This window comes from Myxocyprinus asiaticus, chromosome 47 (genome assembly GCF_019703515.2).
Source record: "Myxocyprinus asiaticus isolate MX2 ecotype Aquarium Trade chromosome 47, UBuf_Myxa_2, whole genome shotgun sequence".
In the NCBI taxonomy this organism is placed as follows: Eukaryota; Metazoa; Chordata; class Actinopteri; order Cypriniformes; family Catostomidae; genus Myxocyprinus; species Myxocyprinus asiaticus.
In genome coordinates, this window is record NC_059390.1 from 25,775,515 (window position 1) to 25,793,253 (window position 17,739).

Below are 17,739 nucleotides of genomic sequence, written 5' to 3' on the forward strand. Positions count from 1 at the left end.
ATCAAACTATGTATATATTTGTATAAATCAGAATATTTAGCAATAAATTAAAATGTATTGTTTCTATACTTATAATTAACAAATCAATAGTTTTATATTTTTCCATTGTTTTTAATTTGCAATGCTTCATGGGATTCTAGTTCACTCCCTCATGAAAGACATTAAGTACAAATTCTTGTACCTAACCCTAACTGATTTTCAAATACTTTTTTGCTTCTAATCAAAGTTTGTAATGTTGTGATTCACCTTCGATCGGGTTGGTTTGATTCATGTCTTAGAACTCTTTAATGAAGGTGAAGATTTTTAATGAAGATTTTATGAAATCTCTATGAAAAAAAAAAATTATGGAAAAATACTTCCTGAACCAAGACCATTGCAAAAGTGGGCGGGCACTGTTGCACTCTATTACGAAATGTCACAAATTCAAGTTGGAAAGAAAACCCGGAAGCATTTTATAAACAACTTTAAACAGTAAACAATCTGACAAAAGTGCTCGTTTCTGTATCTATTTACACCTGCATTTCTTTTACTTAACCTATGTGATTTATTTATAGACAGAACTTGTCTTATTGTGCACACCTCATCAGTGCATGTGATTCTAAGATTTTGGAGTTCAAGTCCTCCTAGAAAGTTCTTAAGTTTGGAAGTCATAAATACGATGTGATGCGTGTTCAGTTATTTAAGTTGGAAAGAATTGACCTTTTTACTATTAATATTTCTTTCTCTCTGTTTCACTTACTGACAAAGAGATGAAGATTTTTTAGCACAAATGTAACAAAATGAAGATCAAAGCCACGCATTAGGTGTGTTATTAATGCATTATCAATCTATTTTATCATTCTCGGAATGTTGTTTAGTTGCACATGTCAGTCGCCTTATAAACCAGTTAAGTGGGTCTTATTTTTGGACAAACTAAATCACTATTCTTTATTAACAGTACAAAATATGCACACAAACTCAACTGAACAGTCAAAATCTACAAGTAAAACTGAATTTTTACCAATACCAATTTACTTTCGCCATGGTTCTTAAACCGACATGCCCCCAAATCGGGCATAACGAAAATCCAGAGTTTCCTACTGGTAATTACGATTTTGTGGAGGTGTGCTCAATTTGCGACACTCATGTGCGCTTATTTGTTTTAAACAGGCTTTATAAAGACTTTGGATGGAACAAGTTTCTATTGTCTGTCCTGTTGTAGTTGGAGAAGTGGATCTATGTTGCAAAAGTCTACATACCTGCTAATATGTAACTTGGTTTTTTCTCTTTATTCCGGAATGGATTAGCAGTATTTTCTCCCTGAACTCTAGTATTACTCTGTCAAGCTCTCTACTTTTCACTTTTATTCCTCCAATCCCTTAACCCCCTTGGGGATATCCCGTGTGCGCATGCCGTGCTGCATATGTGCCCTGTAATGTTCTGATTTCATGCTCACTGACTCCTGTCTTATTGCCCTAGTCATTTCTGGAAGGAGCTGATCTTTATCGCTCCTTTCAATCCTGCCAGCGATGCCAAAAATTCTTAAAATAAGATACAGGCACTTCTAAAACTGCAATTTATGTGCAAACATGGGACAATGTGTTTTATTTTTTCCCAGTTTTTCTAGGTTTATTCTTTCATACAAGCTTGTCAACCCCTCTCATGTCTGGGTAAGAAGGTTTTGATCAGGGTATCTCTTTATTCTCACTTGTGTGCACCAGGCAAGCCATTAAATCTTGCCATTTTGTGTAAGGCTGAGATTAAGAACAGTTTGCTTGGATCTTTTTTTGCCTGAGAAACCAAAATAGCTCTGTTCTAAAACCTAGTGAACTGCCTTGCTGTCTACTCTCTACATATGGAGCTACTGTGTCTTCAAAGGCAACATTCTAACCCAAATGAAACCTCATAAGTGACTGATTTGAAATGTTCTTCATGTGCCACACAAATAGGGCTCCTAACATGAAGTGCATTTCACATGCAAATTTTACATGGGATTCCTGGAGAGTTTAATGTTAGCATGTTGCTACACTGACATTACAATACTCTATTCAGCATAGAAATACATAGCACACACAAACTTTGGGTAAAATCCTAAAGCCTATCCAACATTAAATCCGATTCCATCCAAGATCTGCAGATTTTTTGCTTTCCTTATCCCCATAGCCATGCCATCTGAATGGGAAGATAATTGAGTTTCGCTGCTTCATGCATAAATTGATGCCGGTAGACCCTTTTAAAAGCCTGTCTGTGAGCAAAACTCTGTCTATGACCTGTCCAGGTCCACCAGCACTCTGTGATATTAGACTGTGCTTAGACAAATGTATACAGACCCTGAGTGCTTCTAATGCATCTGAGTGTCTTACACACCACACATTACACCTAGGCTATGTTCAGAATAACATACTGCCATATTAGTCTTTATGTTGCCAAAGTATATAATTGGTATAAAACAGGCAACGTGATGAGGTCATGTAAAAGCAATGTAGCATACTACTGGAATAATGGCTACAGTTACACTTAATAGTTTTACAAATAGTATACTGCATATACTGTGCAGTATTCAATAAGTAGTAACCTTGAACTCCATTCTGAACATAGCTATAACATGACACTATAGCTCCTTTCAATCCTGTTGGTGACACCAACAAGATGCAATAAGATGAAAACAAGATGCAGTCACTACTCAGACCGCAAACATGGGTCAATGTGTTTTATTTTCCCAGTATCGGTTGAAGTGCAGTATTCAGGAAGTAGAAATCTTGTATTGCATTCTGAACATAGCCAATCACATAGCAAATTCTAAAAAAAAGAGATGGACAGAGAGAGAGAGAGAGAGAGAGAAATAATGTGGGTAGAGGACACAAGGGAATGCATGGGTAGAACGAAAAAATGGAGAGGTGGAAAATAATGGAGAGAATGATCTAAAGTGACATGGTGAAGGACAGAACTAAAACAGACAGGGTGATCCATGGTCCCTTACTAATAACAGCCTCCCACCAAAGGAAAACAAAAGCACCCACTGTCATCTACATCCCCAAAGACTCAACCGAGAGACGACTGACCTGGGGGACACCAACTCAGCGCCTATGGTGCGGTAGCTCCCTCATGGGGTTATGAGTTTATTATATGCTTTTTCAAAGCTGTCTATATAAACACTAGAAACACTAGGCAAAATAAACTCAAGAGGCGCTACAACAACAATGAATTTTATTATAGCTCATTGTTAGGTGGTACATTTAAACGTTTTCATTACATAACCAACAACAGTTATTGTACAAGCTTGATCAAACACAATCAAATTGTGTGCAAAATTTTTGAGCATTGAACTGAAGCAAAAGACCAGGGTATGAGTCCTGAAGAGCACATGAATTGACACGTGAGCCAAAAGTCTCATATAAGCACCTTGAGGTGATGTGGTTGCTTCTGCAATTGTGCTTTTCATCTCACATTTGCTTTTATGACACCATCGGTTAGATTTAGGTATAAAGTTTAGGGTAGGGAGGTAGGTAGGTTTAATTGATTTAGAACTTGATAGAGCACCTTGAAAACCTTTTCTGTTTGTTGCGTACAGCCAACAAAAAACAAAATGTGTTCTGATTAACAATGGCAAGTTGGCAAGACTGATAAGTTTATAAACTGCCAGATTTAAACTTTCTAAATCATAGAAATACAGAAAGATAAAATCACCTAATAGGATAGTGTTAGATTTCCCAGAATAACCATCAGTGCAACTGGTGCTGGTGCTTGTTGCACCATGATTTCACCCCTCTTGCGAACGTGGGTCTGTCTCAGAGGAGGGGCCCAAAAGATTTACAGAATGCAACTGAATTAGGCTGAACAACTGCAATAGGTATTTTTACAACAGAGCATGCAGAACAGCACTCGTGAACTGCTGTGAAGAGCTGCAAAATGTACCACACTGATGTACTACACAGCTGCATGATTGTGTCTCCTATCTGTGTGTCACATGTCAGGTGTCGCAAGTCACTGTGTTTCTCACCCTTCCCTTCTGGTTGTCGGGTAACTCTATGGGGTCCATCCTGGAATGGACAGTAGGGGCTACTGACCCCTGACAATCACTTCTTCTCTTTCTCTTTGCCCTGAAGGGCACAGTTGATGAGAGAAAAGTGAGGGAGAGATTGATGTTGACCCGTTTCTGGGCCACACCAACCCCCCCCCCCCCCCCTGAACTGGAGGACAAGGTCAAATGGTGCCCAGGCTGCAGGCTGACTCTTCGTTTTCTCCTCCTTTCCGCAGTGAAGAGCCACTCCCCCCTTCCCCGATTGCGACACCATCACCTGGGGACTCCACAGCTGCTGCATCGCCTAGGGAAACTGCCGCCAGCACTGCTCAGCCGGAGTTGAAAGTTGAACCTCAGGTTGTAGGGAGAGCCGTAACACAGTCTATCGATGGAGGAGGAGATGATCAAGATCGAGGTGGAGCACAGGACATTGAGATTGTGGAGGTGCAGAAGGAAGAGGTGAAAGTGGAAGAAATGGCCGAGAAGGAAGAAGAACTACAGGTGCAACCACCACAACAACTGCAAGAGGAGCAAAAGAAGGAGATAGAGGAGCAAGAGAGAGAAACCTCAAGTACGGGGGCTGCAGGAAGGAGACCAAGCTTGCATCACACAGCTTCACCAATCAGAGTGCAGAGGAACGGAGCTTGCAGCCACTCCACCACGTCTGACTATGAACTCTCACTCGACCTCAAAAACAAGCAGGTAGGGAGCAAGGCAGTGTGGGATTGTGGTCTTGGGGAAATGTGAGTGAGTCCTTCAGGCTCATGGGGATTGGTGGCTGGTGTGTTTCCGATGGTTGCTTTGTGTGTGTGTGTGTGTGTGTGTGTTTGAGGTTAAGTTGGACTTTACCTCAAGGTCCAAAAGGACGCTGAACCTTTGTGGAGTTCACCATTCATCTTCATCTCATACACATCCATCACCATCTCCATCAGCTTTCTAACCTTTCACTAGGCCTACATGGAATCTGTTCTGTGGTGTAATCTATGCAGAATTCTAGTTTTAAAGACTCCATTAAATCAAAATTTGAGTTTTGTGGCTTTTCTTTATTACGGCTGTTGACTTCACACATTAATTCATTCTGACTAATTATATAAAACATACAACATAAAAAATACACAATTATTCATGCCCTCTTACCATACATAAATTCCATAATAAGGTCTCTTTTTTTTTTCTTTTTTTTCCCGGAGCAATTCAAGCTTGAAGTAGGGGGCAGTAAGCGCAAACTCAGCTCTACAGGCAACAAATCGAAAGCTAATCAAATACAGCTGGAGACACAAGAAGTGTTTTTTTAAGTTTCAAACTACATTTTGCTTGAGACATCGTTATGAAATGCAGCGTTAGTGACTAGAAAAGCTGAAAACTACGTAAACATAATCGGTTGACAGCCCTAATCTATATGCTAGTGCACTCGAAAAAGTTGACAAGATCAACTTTTAGTAGATATATGTACTAAAGATACAAATAAAAAAATATTGATGACTAATTTTACACTCATGGGCATGTCCAATTTGATGTCCAATAAAATGTTCTGCAGAATGAGAATTTCCCCTTCCGCTAAAACTATCTGCCAATAAAAAAAATAAAATAAAAATGGTTCATGGATGTGAGTTTATCTAAAGTCTACAGGCTATTTTAAGAAAAGAAACAAGCCCCTAATATGTCCCACTCTACTTCCTGTTATAATAGGAAACATATCAACACAAACTTTTCTTGTCAAGGGATTTCATGGAGTTTTTAAATATGGATCATGTTTAAAAATGAGCTGAGAATGCTAGATTTTTATTGGTAGCTGTAAGCAGCATCAAAGTAGCCATAACATGCAATGAACAAATTTGCAAAGGAGAAATTCGAGAGATTCACAGATTCCATGCAGCCCTACCTATCAGTCTTATTTTGATGTATAGGAACTGGAAAGATGCTTTATATGTACACGTAATTCAGTCATGAAAAGAATTGATACTTCATTCTAATGAAAAATCAGCTATTTTGCCCAATATCTGCTATGTGTTTTTATGCTTATGAGTGTATTGTGCTGTTAGCTTAGCAACATGCTAATGTCAAACTCTATTAAAATCAATTGTGAGTCCAGTCTCCCTAGTGCTTTACATAAGGAGTGCTATTTGTGTGAAGTAGAGTGGACAAAATTACATGTGAGGTTTAAAAACAGTTAGGATGCAGTCTAAGTAGACGGTTGTATGCTAAGCAGCTCACTGGGTTTTGGAACAGAGTGATATGTCAGGCTTCAGTTAGAGCACAGGCATGCTTCTGTGGTTTAAAGACAGAACACACGCAGGCAGACTCTTTCAGAAGCAGAAGGTTCCTGGGAAAGGTACATGGTGATGTTAGAGAGAAAGCGACTGAGATGACAGAGATAGAAAGGGCAAGAGCGGCAGAAAGGGAGATGGATGGTGGTGGAGAAAAGGTTGTGTTGTCATGGCAACAAAGAGGCAGCATAAAATCCCCATGCCTCATTTTTTGTAATTTTGTTGCTGAGTGTTCATATTGCAGATTGGATTCCTCCATCTCCCCTATTGTTTTTGCTCAGATTAATTATCTAATAGGGTTATGTTTGCATTACAGAATGACTAACAGTGATCTGTTCTGCTTTGAATATAAATAAAGGCCTTACACAATCAAATTGCTTAAAACCTGTTTAACAGTGCAATTCAGTAACTCTTACGACTGTTTTTGAAACTATAGATACAATTTTTTTTTTTTTATTAGAGGTCTATTCAGTTTATTTATACAGTGTATATACTGTATTAATATATATAGTGGGCAGTGTCATTTGACAGTGTGTACTGCAGAAAGATTTGCTCCTTTTACCAATGATGCTCATATGCATTGGTGGAGAGTCAGCTCAGACAATGCTTAGACATTATGTAGAAATGTATTGAGATCTAATATTAAATTTATCTCTGTAATTGCAGAGCATCACTGCCTTATAACTCTTTATTTTAGTGAAACAATTTTATATATTTTCTATATTTCTAAATATAAACTTATTTTTTATATATTTTGTCATGTATGTTTATCATATTTTCACAGTAAATAGTCCCTCTTGAAGGTAAAGGTTCTCACTGTAGGATTGCTTTGAATTGCTAAATAATTAAACTTCATGTTGTGTGACATGATTCATATAATGATAATTTTCTACATTGATACATTTTCATAAATACACAAAATTGCCAAAAAGTGCCATGACCTTTGTTATGGTATTTTGGACTTGATACCACAGTAGCTTCATGGCTGTTTGGACTTGTACCTTGGTAATACCATGGTAGTCTTTGAATTACCTTGGGGTACCATGTAATCACTATGGTACATGAAATTACTATGGTATATATCAAAGTACGATGGTATTATCATCTGATGTGGTCACTGTTCTATGGGAATGCCACTGTTCTTTTTTTTTTTTTTTTTTGTATTATAGTAGGTCAGAATGCCTCTATTTTGTATATGATTAAAAGCATACATCTGATGCGACACAAACACATGAATATCACATAAAGCTTTGGTTTAAATATAAATGATACAATTCAGGAATTAGATGTGTTAGGTTAATTTTGCATCCAGATATACAGTATCATTATTTAACCTTAACAAATCAGCTATACATAATACAGAGAATAACCATCCAATCCACTCGGTCAAATTCATGTGAACAAGAATCTAAAAATCCCATGCTTGATGCAAATGCAGTTCTTCTTTAAGTCATAGGTTAATTTTTTTTTTTTTTTTTTTTTTTTTTTTCAGGTAGGATCAGGAGATTGTCATATATTGAGCCATTGAATCATACAATGAACCATAGTGCCAGAAGTGCTTGTTTTAACATACAACAAAATGAAAAAGAAAAGATTACAAGTTACTAGTTTCACTGCGTCACTCTTCCCACAGTTCAGAAACACTGGAATGGACCGAAGCAATAAAATAATCTGACCACCAAAGATAACAATCTTAACCTGAATGCACAAGGCAAATGTAACATAAACACGGCAATCATCCCTTAATATATATATATTTTTAATAGACACTGGTAACGTTAGAACTATAAAACAGACATAACACAAGAATGACATGATTGCCAGATCACCACTTCATAGCCTCAGACTAACCAGAAACTATGACCTTGTATCTATGACCTAGTATCAATAACACAGATTTTTAATAAACATATTAACTAACCTTTACTTGAACACAAAATCAATGCGTCTGTCCTTGTCAATGAACATCTTTGTCACTTTGTAGTAAAATTCTCCCGCTTGAAGTTTTGATAGCCACTCTTTGCCAAATCCACATAGGTCGTTGATGCTTACACTATATCCATTTTAGCGCTTAATAACACATTAGTGGGGGCCTGGATAGCTCAGCGAGTAAAGACGCTGACTACCACCCCTGGAGTCGCGAGTTCGAACCCAGGATGTGCTGAATGACTCCAGTCAGATCTCCTAAGCAACCAAATTTGCTAGGGAGGGTAGAGTCACATGGGGTAACCTCCTCGTGGTCGCTATAATGTGGTTCTCGCTCTCAGTGGGGCACATGGTGAGTTGTGCGTGGATGCCGCGGAGAATAGCGTGAAGCCTCCACTCGTGCTATGTCTACGCAGTAACGCACTCAACAAGCCACATGATAAGATGCGCAGATTGATGGTCTCAGACGCGGAGGCAACTGAGATTCATCCTCCGCCACCCATATTGAGTCACTACACCACCATGAGGACTTAGAGTGCATTGGGAATTGGGCATTCCAAATTGGGGAGAAAAGGGAAAAAAAAATTACGCATTAGTTACGTGAACTTGAATGTGTTCACGCAAAACAAAAATCTAGCCTATCAGATAGCTTGACTGAAGGAAGGAGCTTGTGATTGGCTTACTTGTTTAGATAAGCATGCTTACCCTGGCCATTTGTAGTAGCGGGCCTGATTCAGGTGAATGAACATATAATATTGAATGAAAGGGCGGTAAACAATGCTTTGAATTGAAGTCAGAGAAAGCATAACATAAAGTGCTTATACCTGAGGGTGGCGCCAAAGTGAATAAATGAATAATATATTATTATAATTTTTTTTTATTTTTTCTCTTTAAAGTTTGTAATATTGTGATTTGTCTTGGAGCTGGCTGGTTTGAGTCAAGGCTTACAACTAGAAATTTAAGAATATTCTGAAATTCCTATAGAGAAAATTAACATTTTTAATGTTTTTTTCCTGAAAAGTGGACCGCCACTACTGTGCACTATACAGATTCACATATGTATCTGTTTGTGCATCTGTAATTTGCTCATTAAGTGCTAGTAGTTATTATTGATTTAACTTTATTCCATCTTGACATATTTCAATGAGTTTTGTATGGGTCTACCTACAGTATCATTGACAATGCACATGTGTGAATGAGTTTATGTCTCTCAACATCTATGAAAAAGCTTGTGTGCACATAATCAATTGTTCATTGAAATCTGTACAGAAATCAATATTTTGACATAAACGTGGCTGCAGTGTGACTCACTATGTTATGAATCGTTACTTTTGCCTTGCATAGACGTATATGTACGTGACAGTGTTTGTGGATGAGAAGTTGAGTATATGCATTTACACGCACAAATCTGTGTGTGTCTGCATTATGCCATTGATCTTCTGTCTGCAGAGGTGTGAAATCTCTCCAGAGGCAGATAAGAGGACAGAGCCTGACACTGCGGATTACAACTAGACAATACTAGTGCTGTAGATTTATACAAAACAACTACAGATACACAAAAAAAAATCAAATAAAATGTACAACACAAACACAGAAACAAAAAGGGAAATTTAGATACTACTTTTGTATTGTACAATATTAAATTTTGTTTTATTTTAGGTTTGTTTTCTCTTTTGAAATTAATTTTTGATGACGAGGCATTAAAAAACTTTATTTAATTAAAGCTATAGTATCACATTCAGAGCCTAAACCATTTGGTCTCAGTCAGGGCTGCATTATGGGATTATGGACTGGGCAAGTGGGGCCAATGCCCTGGGGCCTACGACTGTCAGGGATCACTATATCTCCAAAGACGTGTGCCCAGGGCCCTTGCAGGTCCATGATCTGTCACATGCCTCATTCATGAAACATGAGAAGCACAATTTTTTTGAGTAAATTGTTTGTGAAACCATTCTTATTGAACTAAATGCAACAATTTATGAAAAAATCATAAAAAAAAAAATGGTTTAATGAAGGATTTACACAGAAGCATTTTTTTAAAAAAAACTTTTTTTGCTTGCGTTTTATGAATTGATTGTAAAAAAACAAAAAAAAAAAACAAAAAAGGAGCTAAATGCGGGACAATAGACAAGCCCAAAGTACGCTTACTTTCGGGACTATTTCGGGACTCTTATTTTGAAATGACAGAGACTTGGCTCCGTTACAGTGCTCTAGATTTAAGTATTCACAGAATTAAGCTTTTTATAGCCTATAAATTCACCAGATTAAGGATTTTGTGTCTATGTATTTCACCAGATGAGTTTTTATTATTATTATTATTATTATTATTCAAAAGATATGAAGTTAGAGACACAACTTATGTGCTGAGTGGTCACGTTTTCAGATTTCAGTCACATTTTTTATTTTAATTATTTTATTTATCTAATTAGAATAACCAAATTAGCCTTTAAGTGAGGATAAAAATATGAATATATTATAAATAATATAAATATATTATCAGTCAGTTGATATAATTCTAGACTCAGCCACAGAGGAACACAAAGGAATAATAATAATAAAAAATTAAAAAATTAAACTAGCGGCAATTATCGACTTCATTTTATAGATTTTTCCAGATAACCAATAGTTCCAAAAAGCAACTATCGGCACAGATTAATCATAAAACCGATACTTCGGTCTACCTCTAATGCAAAGGCTTTTCATGTTTATGTATGTACTTGCAGATAGCTATTAAGGAAGTCTATACAATCAGTAGATTTTGCTGTTCTGTAGGAGTTCTTATTAGGACTATGCTGACAGGCCATCCTCACAACCTTCATCCTCAAGTGCTTTGAAGACTTCAAGAAAGCCAGGGCATTGGTCTTAGAACAGATCATTGTTTATTAAAACACTGTTTATCTCTCTGACCTTTTTTTTAAAAAATTGTACTGAAGATCAAGTGTGTTACAAAAGGCACTGGGGTGAGCTTCCTCTTAAACTGGTGGCACGGTGCATTCTTTTGTGTCCTTTATTGCTGTTTGTCAGATAATACAACATCTACATACAACCAGTGTTGGGTGTCATTAACATATTACATTTCACATTCCTTAACTAATTCTATAAATGTATAATTTTAAGATTTTAAATTAAATAAATTTATAAGCAACTATTTTATTTTATCTGACTTGCAAAAATGTCCCTCAGGAAATGTACATCTTCTCAGCAAATGTTTTTTTTTTTCATTACATTTCCAAACTTAAACCATAAACACACCTCATCTAATCAGGTTTAAGTGGCGAAACTGTCCTGACTGACAAATCTGTTGAGCTGAGCAAAATACCATGAGACATGATCCACTGTCAGCCGTCAGCTCCCACAGAGTGTGCCTGAGTGCTGATAATCTGGCTTTAGACATGATCTCTCAGAGGCTGATGGCTCCACAGATAACCTATACCGCATTTCTTCTGTGTGATTGCGTCCTTATGCTAATGAAGGCGTGCCTAACCTCCCAGTGAGACCTTTGATTATCCTGTCTTACACTGATGGCCTCATAAATATGTATCCTTGAGACACAAATCAATGCAAATGAGAGAGTAATGACAAGCATGTGACAGAATGCAACTAAGACCAACTGAGCTAATGAGTTGCATTTACAGAGTAACCTTTTCTAGTGGGTGCCCTTTGATTACAGTAGTGTGTCCTGTGTGAGATGTGTTTTCAGATTGTATAGTTATGTCACATTTTCTTTGTGAAGCAGAGAATATCAGGATAGCTGCAGAGATATTCCCAGATGGGCAGTACATAAACAAAAGGCAGCTATTAGATATTTTGTTGGAAAACCTGATAAAAAGTTTATTTTTTTAAGGGCAAGAAAATGTTGAAGCATTAGTGAGTACTAGCTGACCTTTAAAATCCTCAACATACTACTTTTAATTCTAGGTAGACTTCAACAACATTCGTTCATCAACAACATAAATATAACAAAGTCCAAGGAATCTCACTCAAGAGTTTTCACGTTTTACCTCTCATCTTGCTATTTTTGCTGGCTTCCATATTATTATAGTAGTACAACAGTTTTTGGACATGGTACTATGGTAATACCATGGTATTGTTTGCCATATGATACTGTACCATGGTACCACCAAAATACTTTATCGTAAGGGTACTTTATTGAAGATAATATTAATAATAATAATAATAATAAAAGTCTAATATTAAATTATTTCTAAGATAATGTGATGTTTAATACTGAGAGAACCAAAATCCATGAAGGTTTGCCTTTATTATGTGGCAACTTGCTTATGCTGTGCAAGCTTAGCAGGCTAATTGGTTAGCTTGTTGCTAACTCTAAGCTAAATGAACACACCATGAAACATCACATTTTTGATAGAGACATTGCCTATTTTTGAATGTGCATGTGCACCAGCCTGAAGAACAATTATTATTATTTATTTTCCCTTGACACCAGTCTCCATCGCCTTTCTTGTGTAGTGGATGAAGATTGTTACATAGTGCTGTCTTGTTTTGGTATGTTTGAAATGTAATTTTAAGATGGGATGGTGAAGAACTGAGCTTGGACTGAGTGCTGATCCAGCTGTCAGTTTAGACTTGTCTGAGCTGAGTTGACAGGGAGTGGTGTCATCGCGAGACACTCTTTCCTTTATGGCTGCAGTGGTTCTGGAATGATCTCTCTCCCTGGCGCCGCTTAGTGAAGTGATCGGAAACAGACCTGACAGCTGGCTAATGTGTGGATTTGCAGCAGGACTGCATTCGTTACTCGTATTCTCTCTTTGTCTTGTGCTCATCCCAAGTTTAATGCCCCCTCTCTAATACACACTAATTTCTCTATTCATTATGTTCTTGTCACACCTCAGGGTTATATAGATCACAACTATATTTGTCTGTTCTGTCAATTTTTATTGTATTCTTTTTGCCTCCTCTCTATGTAATTTAATTTATTAGGACCCTATGCAACTCATTTTATTTATTTTATTTTATTTTACTTTATTATTTTTTTCTGAATTCCGTGTTTCAAAGTTTAATTAAATTGAATCATCGTAAACCCCCCCGCCCCCATAAAAAAAAAAATGTCTGATTAAATTAATTCATAAAAATTTAATCAAATCTTGGTCTGATGTAACCTCTGTTCCCTGATGGAGGGAACAAGACTTTGTGTCGATGTAGTGACACTAGAGGTTCACTCTTGAGAGCCCCAATCACATTTGCTTTATTCAGAAAAGGCCAATGAAAACTGGTGAGTGGAATTTGCATGCCACTCTCCGCCCCGGACATACGGGTATAAAAGGAGATGGCATGCACCACTCATTCAGAGTTGTGCTGAGGAGCCAAGAGAGAGTCCCAGCCATGTCAGCGGTCGGTTCAGTGCTGCGGCAGGAGGGACACAACATCTTGTTCCCTCCATCAGGGAACAGAGGTTACATCAGTAACCAAGACGTTCCCTGTCTGTCACTCACTTGACGTTGTGTCGATATAGTGACACTAGGGGTTCCTATAAGAAACGCCACAGGCGCTGAACCGTGTCATGAGTTACGGAGGAGCGGACACGGGCAGGCTGCTGCATGCCTCGCAGCGAGCACTCAACCATGTCGTGACCTTCCATGACCATGTCGCAAGTTAGGTAAGGCTGGTGACCTGGTGACCGAGTCCAACTCCATACCAAGAAAAGAGATGCTCTACGCAGGGGAGAGCTTGCTCTTTTCCCAGCTGACCTGAAGTCCCAGTCGGCCGAGGTGCCGAAGCACAAGGTCCCTGTGCGCACACAATAGACCTCACGAGTGAGCTAGGATCAGCCAGTCATCGAGATAATTGAGAATGCGAATGCCCTTTTCCCTTAGTGGGGCCAGGGTTGCCTTTGCGACTTTGGTAAAGACGTGAGGGGACAGGGACAGACTGAAAGGGAGGACCAGGCTAACCAGGCTTCCAGCCTCTGTGCTAACGGCACCAGGGGGACGATAGGATTTATCATGCCCGGGGTGGGTGGTTCGCGGCGAGGCAGAGCAGATGCCCCATGGGGAAGATTGTCCGGGGGAGGCGTGCTGCCCCGGGAGCCCGCAACGGTGGCCAGTGGCTGGGGTGGGCGAGCGGCCCCAAGAACCACCGTACTTACCTGTTTGCCGGCTATCCTTCAACGGAAAACAAGGGAATGCAAGATCCTCACATCCTACTCATTGACTGGAAAGACTTCCAGCGCCTGGCTGTCGCGAGCATTGGAGAATGACCCAGGGAATGAGGAAACTCTTCTCTTTTACTGACAAACTGGGTACCAGGGCCCAGAAGGCACCTGGTGATGTTGTGAGGGTACTCACCTCGTGCTGGCTCAGGGGCGGGAGTGGAGCCTGTACGCTTACCTGGGTCAGGCCAGTCAGAGTCAGCAACCTCGTCCCTGGGTCGCCTGTCCCACGGCCACTTTGAAGCCCGTCCGGGGTTCCTAGCGGCTGGATGACGGGCAGGTGGTGCTGCCTTCCTGCGGGAGGATCTTCTTCTCAGAGGCTGGCGCGCGGGCTCCGATGGTGGGGGAGCCGGGGCCAACACCGCTGGAGGACGGCCTTGGCGAGAAGCAGACAGGGCACGGGACTTTGGAGGCCAGTAGGCAGCCGAGTCGTGCCACGGCAGGATGTGTTTAGTGGCCTCCGTCTGCTTCTTCATTGTCGAGAACTGATGGGCGAAGTCCTCGACAGTGTCGCCAAAGAGCCCCCTTGGGAGACGGGCGCATCGAGAAAGCGAACCTTCTCAGCGTCACACATCTCTGCAAGGTTGAGCCATAGGTGTTGCTCTTGGACCACCAAAGTGGACATCGTCTGACCCAGGGCATGTGCCGTAACTTTTGTTGCTCGTAGAGCAAGGTCGGTCATGGTGCGCAGTTCCTGCATGAGCCCTGGGTTGGTTCTACCCTCGTACAGATCTTTAACCGCCTTGGCCTGGTGAAGCTGCAGGATTGCCATGGCGTGTAGGGCGGAGGCGGTCTGACCCATGGCATTGTAAGCCTTCACCACAGCCACGGTGGCTCTCTGCTTCACGGAGAAGAAAGAAAGCTGCGACCGCAACGTTCTCATGGGCAAGTTCTCACAGTGAAAACATGACCCATCCACAAAAGCTGCCTCGGTGACCCAAGCACTCGAGACAGATTTCGTGACCATCCAGTGGGGAGAGATAACAGCCACACCCAGTAGCACAAAGGCGAAAGGATATCTTTAAAAAGACGCCAATCATTTGTGCGAGCTCTTTTAGAGAAAAAACATACTCTTTTAAATATACTCTTTTTTTTTACACCTGGGGACTCAGCCGCTGAAGCACCCAGGGGAAGCACAACACTCGACCGTATGAGGGTGACTGCTGATATGCGCTGTAAAATCCAGTAGCGATAGCAAGGTGACAGGACGAACACACACATGCGCTCTGCTCCGAAGAACAAGTCTGAATGAGTGGTGCATGGCATCTCATTTTATACCCGTATGTCCGGGGCGGAGAGTGGCATGCAAATTCCTCTCGCCAATTTTCATTGGCCTTTTCTGAACAAAGCAAAGGTGATTGGGGCTCTCAAGAGCGAACACCTAATGTCACTACATCGACACAACATCGAGTGAGTGACAGACAGGGAACAAAATAATTACTTGTTAGCTCATAGCTCTCTCTGATAAGAAACTCACCTTACCTTTTGAAGGGTTCTGGAACTGAATAGCACTGAATGTCAGAGAGATTGTACTATGTGAAAAAGTGGTTATGTCCTGAAATAAACAAAAATGTATCTGTGGCTATATAAACTCCTTTCTGAGACCCCATCTTGTGACCAAGGCCATCATCATTTGCCATTTTGACAATAATTCTGGTTGAGAGGCTCATACACAGCCTTGTTTGATTGCAATAGTGATGCCATTTTAGGGTTTAAATTTAATTTTGAAAAGATGCAGCATTGCTGTTTATCTGCACCAATGGAAAAGATGATGAATATTCAAGGCAGGGTGTCAACTATCTAGAGGGGCAGAGATCAGCAGCATTCCCTGCTCATAGCTCTATCTGATAAGAAACTCACTGTAGCTTGGAGCCAAAGCCCTATTCAGAGACAACTTAATATTCCCCAGACAAAACTTTGCTTTTTCACCTAGTCTGAAACAAATGTAGATTGTAGAGATAGATGGCTTTTCGGTATTATTCAAACTTCTCTCCGGGAGTTTGGATATTTTCAAATGATTCAGATTGCATCAGCTCAGTCGCTCTTATCACATAGTTTGAAACGGCGGTACTTTAATGACCTCTAATCTAAGCTCACCCAGGAAGGGACATGACCACTGACAGCTGATTGGTGCACAAAGGGAAAGGAGGTAAAAATCAGCTTTGAGTATCAGCTGGGAGCTTTTAATTATCTTTCAAACCTTTCCAGCTAGAATCCGTGACTGACAGAGCAAATTATTGCTCTTGTCAGCTTGGAAGGCAATGTTGAGGCTACAGATGGACCATACAGGTCAGAGATATTCGTAGATGGTCTGGAAAATGATTAGAATTTCCTAATCTGACACTTTGTGATAAGAAATGAATGTAAAATAATATCTGTATTAACAGAACAATCTTTTTCAAACTCCTTAACCCAATATTCTGGTCATTTCTAAATGATCTTGTAGCATTTATGAATATGTGATTCCATTCTGGAATATACAACGTAAAATCACAAAACTGGGAAAGGCTAGAATGTGCATCACAAATTTGCCAGTCTGATTAAAAAATAAATAAATAAATAAATAAATAAAGTATGAGAGAAATACATTAGCAGGGATAGTGTTGTCAATGTAATTTGCAATCATATTTGTTAATGAAAATGTGCTTTAGATTCCACTGGCTGTCAGACAATGGTTATTGGCAGAGAGAGCCAGATGACTTGAAGAAAATGACTGTGCCTAATATGCTCTTAATAGAAGGAAGCCTCTAAACGCGTAAATGGCACATTGCATGTTGTGCTCTGTCATTTCAGCTTAACAAGGTGCCAGACAAAGGCAAATCTGTTCTGACCACATGGGTACTCAAAATCCGATCATTTCTGAAAGTAATAGTAGAGAATGACTTTCTTTTTGAGTTTCAGCCGAACAGCTACCACAGTTTGTCCTTGTACAAGAAACTCTAGAAAACTGAATCTTTATCTCCTCTAAGCCATTATCTGTAACTGTATCTGTACCTATTAATATGACAAAATTATCATTATCTGTCTCTGTATTCGGATAGAACCAGATGTGGGTGAGGCTTAAACCGGAAATGTGTCAAAACTAAATGAAACTCCCATTTTTATGTTACTCTTACATTTATATTTTCTATAAATAAAACATACCTTGTAAATACCTTTTCATAATAATAGCATAATAATAATAATAATAATAATAATAATAATAATAATAATTATTATTATTATAGGCTACAAAATATTGTAATTTTTTCTTACCAGATGAAGCTAAATTTTTAGGCTACGTTAACTGTGGTTTCTCCTGGTATTTCTGATATTAATATCTGCTGAAACAGTATTTTCGTTTATGTCTGTGCATGTATAATATTACTTTGGGGGCA

The 17,739-nt window shown here is 39.4% G+C and overlaps 1 protein-coding gene across 3 annotated transcripts in view; it reads left to right on the forward strand.

Moving 5' to 3' along the window:
* Positions 1 to 17,739, forward strand: part of iqsec3a (IQ motif and Sec7 domain ArfGEF 3a) — a 258,589-nt gene that overhangs the window by 132,517 nt on the left and 108,333 nt on the right. For 2 of the 3 annotated variants that reach the window (XM_051691264.1, XM_051691265.1), the window contains exon 3: positions 4,237 to 4,702. The exons of the other annotated variant lie outside the window; for it this stretch is intronic. In XM_051691264.1, the coding sequence (XP_051547224.1) occupies positions 4,237 to 4,702 (466 nt within the window). The remainder of the gene's footprint in view (positions 1 to 4,236; positions 4,703 to 17,739) is intronic. 3 annotated transcript variants of the gene reach the window in all.